We start from the raw sequence: 4,775 nt of genomic DNA, 5'->3' as shown, positions 1-4,775 counted from the left end.
AGTTTAGATTCATGATGATGCATCAAAATGGATGAACTTGAGTTTAAACTTTGACTCGTGTAATGTCTTACTGCAAATATTGAAGCCAGAAATCAAGAGGGTTATGAGGTGAACATTCTTTCCTATAACCTATATTGCTTGGGCCACGGCTAATGCCAAGTGCTTCACAAAACCCCACAAAAACAGATAATTAGTTGACTCTCCAACTCTTTATCTCTACAGCCTACGGAGCTGCCATGCACTGTGGAAATGGAGTCTATTTACCAGAACTCCACTGACTTCATCCTGCTGGGCCTCATCACGCACCTTGCATTTCCAGGGCTGATCTTTGCTGTGGTCTTCTCCATCTTTGTGGTGGCTGTAACAGCCAACTTGGTCATGATTATGCTCATCCGTGTGGACTCACGTCTTCACACACCCATGTACTTCTTGCTCAGCCAGTTGTCCATCATGGATACGGTTTACATCTGTATCACTGTCCCCAAGATGCTCCAGGATCTCCTGTCCAAAGACAAGACCATTTCCTTTCTGGGATGTGCACTACAAATATTTCTGTATCTGACCCTGACTGGGGGAGAGTTTTTCCTGTTGGGCCTCATGGCTTATGATAGGTTTGTGGCTGTGTGCAACCCTCTACGGTACCCCATAATCATGAGTCCGAGAGTGTGTTTGCTTATGGTGTTGGGTTCTTGGGCCGGTGGGTCTTTGGATGGATTCTTGCTAACATCTGTCACGATGAGCTTTCCCTACTGTGGATCTCGAGAGATCAACCACTTTTTCTGTGAGGGCCCAGCTGTGCTGAAACTATCCTGCACAGACACATCGCTCTATGAAACCCTGATGTACGCATGCTGCGTGCTGATGCTTCTCATCCCGATCTCCATCATCTCAGTCTCCTACACGCGCATCCTCATCACTGTCTACCACATGAGCTCTGCTGAGGGCCGGCGGAAAGCCTTCGCCACCTGTTCCTCCCACATTATAGTGGTCAGCATCTTTTATGGGGCAGCCTTCTATACCAACGTACTGCCCCATTCCTACCACACCCCTGAGAAGGACAAGGTCGTGTCGGCCTTCTACACCATCCTCACTCCCATGCTGAACCCCCTCATTTACAGCTTAAGGAACAGAGATGTGGCTGCGGCTCTAAGAAATGTCCTGCGGAAACATGGCTTCTCCCGCACATTACAAGTCGGGTATGAGCCTGGGAAATACTAGCAGGATGGAGCAAAGAAGAAACTACAAACCAATATCCCTCATAAACATAGATGATAAGATTCTTAATAAAATACTTGCAAGTCAAACACAAGCAAATACCAAATAGATAATCCACTATAACCAGGTTATTTTATCCCAGAAGTAAAGGCATGGTTCAAATTCACATAATTGGATTTAAAAACAAATGTCATATTATCTATGATGCAGAAAAGGATTTTCATGCTATACAATATGACTTTAAAAGAAAAGTTATAGAAAGAGTATGACTAGATTACACCCCAACATAATAAAGCCTACATACAAGAAAATCCACAGCCAGTATCGTCTTAAGTAGAGAGGAATTTGAGGCGATCTCATTAAAATTAGGAATAAGATGGAACTGTCCTCTTTCCCCACTCCTTTTCAGTATAGCGCTTGAAGTACTCGCTAGAACATAAGAGAAGGAAATTACATGAAATAAAATGGGAGAAGAACTCAAATTATTCCTGTTTGAAGATACGTTTTATACATGAGACTCCAAACATTCTGCTGGAAAATGTCTAGAAATGACGAACACTTTTTTTGTTTGTTTTTTAATTAATTAAAATATTTATTAATTAAATGTATTCATTTATTTTACATCCTGATCCCATTACCCCTCCGAATGACGAACACTTTTATCAAAGTGTGAATGAATCAACTTACAAAGATTTTTAAACTTTCCATATACCGATAACAAACCTGCTGAGCAAGAGATCATGGACACACTGCCATCACTATTGGCCTCAATAAAATAAAATATCTATGAATAAACCTAACTAGAAAGTGAACATGGCTCAGTGGTTAAGAGCATTGCCTGCTCTTCTAAAGGTCCTGAGTTCAATTCCCAGCAACCACATGGTGGCTTACAACCATCTGTAATGGGGTCTGGTGCCCTCTTCTGGCCTTCAGGCATACACACACATACAGAATATTGTACATATAATGGACAAATAAATAAATAAATATTTAAAAAAAAAAAGAAAGAAACAAACAAACAAGCCCAATTTAAATCTGAAGAAAAATACCAAGGAAGAGAGCAGAGGCAATCACACATTCATATTTGTGGCCCCTGTAACCACTGAGGGCCCTATGAATATCCAAAGGTTGGGTTAACAACTGTGACTGTGTTGGCATCTATGAGTTGCGCCCCTACAGGGGCCATGCTATACTAAGAGGTCTGCACTGCCACCCAGGTCCGTAGTGATGTCCAAGTCAAAGCTCCTGCTGAGGGCTATGTCAGGATCTATAGCCCTGCTGCAACCAGGCTCTGTGTTTATGTCAGTGGCTCCTATTGCCATAGAGGGCTGTGCAGAGTCCTATAGTCTGGGCTGACACCTAAGGCTATGTTTCTATTTGAGGGTCATGTTGCTACCAAGGCCATACATAGCTTGGTGGTCTATGCTGCCACAAGGGACCATAGAGACATCTGGACCTAAACTGTGCCAAGTGTCATATCTAGGTTCATGGTCCTACCACAACCAGGGTCTGCACTGATGTCTGTGGCCCTCTGTTACCACTGAAGGCCAAGCAGATGCCTAGGAACTGGGCTGTTACATGGGACATGTTGGTGTTTAAGTGCAATGCTGCCACTGGGCCCGTGAAGATCTGGGTGACTTGCTTGGCCAGATAGGGCCATGATAACATTCAGGGTGTGCTGCTGCCAGTGGCCATGTCTGGGTACAAGGTCCTGCTGTAGCCTGGGGTCTCTGTTTCCTCCAAAGGCCGTTATGAATGATCATGTGGATGCCCAGGATCTGGGCTGCCACCTGAAGCCATGTTGCTGTTCAAGGGCCGTGCAGTCACTGTGCCCATACAGATCTGAGTGACCTGCAATGCCAGCTGGGACCATAGTAACAACCCAGTCCTGGCTTGTCTTGGACCATGTCTTGGTCTGTGGTCCAACTGCACTCAGGGTCTGTATTGATGACCATGGCCTGTGTTGCTACCAAGAGCAACATGGATGACTGGGGTCTGGTGACCATGTAAGGCCATGTTAGTATCTAAAGGCCATGCTGATGCCAGGACCATAGAGATCTGAGTGACTTGTGCTTCTGTCCAGGGCCATGGTGTCATTAGTAGGCATGCACAAGCAGGAGAGCATGGCAGATTCTGCCGCCATACACAGAGATGTTTCTAGGCCGTGCAGTGCTCTGTGTGGCAGATTTGGCTGTAACTCAGAAAGAAAGAGTTTATGTGCTGCACATTCATTCTCAGAGTTAAAGTGCTGAGTGTGTCTCCTACCTGGCAGCCACAGAGCTAGCAGAAATGGTACGTCCACCATTTTGAAATTGGCAGAGGTGGAGCCAACATCTAGAGCAGCCACAACCAAGCTGCTTAGCATTTTAAAAGCTCTTCAAGACAATAGAGAATTAAAGACAATGCAATAGGACAGATTCAGACATAAAAGACCTCTAAATAGGTCATATTATTCGATAAAGTATGTAGGCTTGGGAGAGAGAAGAAAAAGAGTATAGAAAGTCATAAAATAAAGTTAATGTTTAAAGTCTTTAAAGAGACAGAGTCCAGATAGTCATAGATTAAAAAATAGAAAAATAAGCCACATAAAAATGGAAAATTCACAGAGAGTCTGGATTCTATGTATTATTGTGTTTTCTTTAAATTTTTTGCTGTGAAGGAGCTAAGTACAGAGAGACATTTCATTTTATGGGCTGCTAGGCTAAACCACCATGTATATTATAAAAGTATTATGACATCAGAATTTGGGTCTAAGGATATGATGCTTTGGAAAAGAGGTTCTTCTTTTGTTTTCACAGAAGATGAGTACCTATGGATTGCCTCCAGGCAAGTATGGTTTGATAGACCACACCTTCCTGAAAGGTTGCTGTGAACACCCTCAAAAAATTATTTCATTCAGCTGCCGACTGAGATGAACAGGATACGCCATGAAAGACCTGAATAACAGCGCCCCCATTCAGCATGAAGCAGTTTAGAGAGAAATAACTATGCCCATATTCCCAAATATTGTTTATAAATGTTCTTTTATATCTAAAGGGGGATATGATATAGATATGAATAATTTGTATTGGTATAGATTTTGCTTTGTTGATATAAATTTAAGGTCAATTTTGTTATACGTATATGTATTTCTGATCTTGATTAAGGTATTGTGATTGAGTAGTTCATTTAAAAAATGTAATGTATAATTAGAAAATATAGGTTGTTAATGGATAATCGTCTATAATAGTCAAGTTTGTAGTCATGTTAGATTTTCTAGATGTGCATAGATATATTTCAGATATTCATTCTTCATATCTTCCAAAGACTACAGAATATACCATTTAAAATGTTTTAATAACTTAGGACATTTCATGACAATGAGACACATCTGCTCCTGGCAGCACCAATCTGCTTCAAGAGGAAGATGGACATCGAAGAGTCTGCTTATGGAGTTGGTTAGCCATTTGGGCAAGAAAACTGCTCTTTCCTGGACTGATACATAAATTGAACATGAAGAACCCACAGAGAGATGACTGCTGAACTTGCCTAAAGGTAAGATGGTTCTTCAGGGTTCCTGC

General features: G+C 42.1%; 1 protein-coding gene across 1 annotated transcript; it reads left to right on the top strand.

Moving 5' to 3' along the window:
• Window positions 1-234: 234 nt before the first annotated feature.
• LOC142858309 (olfactory receptor 2T2-like) lies at window positions 235-1,218 on the top strand. Its single transcript, XM_075987489.1, has one exon. The coding sequence runs from the start codon at window positions 250-252 to the stop codon at window positions 1,216-1,218; it is 969 nt and encodes a 322-aa protein (XP_075843604.1). The 5' UTR covers window positions 235-249.
• Window positions 1,219-4,775: the final 3,557 nt, after the last annotated feature.

The sequence above is a fragment of the Microtus pennsylvanicus genome, chromosome 10, assembly GCF_037038515.1.
Source record: "Microtus pennsylvanicus isolate mMicPen1 chromosome 10, mMicPen1.hap1, whole genome shotgun sequence".
NCBI classification, from domain to species: Eukaryota; Metazoa; Chordata; class Mammalia; order Rodentia; family Cricetidae; genus Microtus; species Microtus pennsylvanicus.
The sequence above is the reverse complement of the archived record's forward strand: the minus strand, read 5'-3'. Positions and strand labels throughout refer to the sequence as shown.

Bases quoted from the DNA above. Each gene is read 5' to 3' on its own strand.
- LOC142858309 (XM_075987489.1), top strand. From the start codon at position 250: ATGGAGTCTATTTACCAGAACTCCACTGACTTCATCCTGCTGGGCCTC.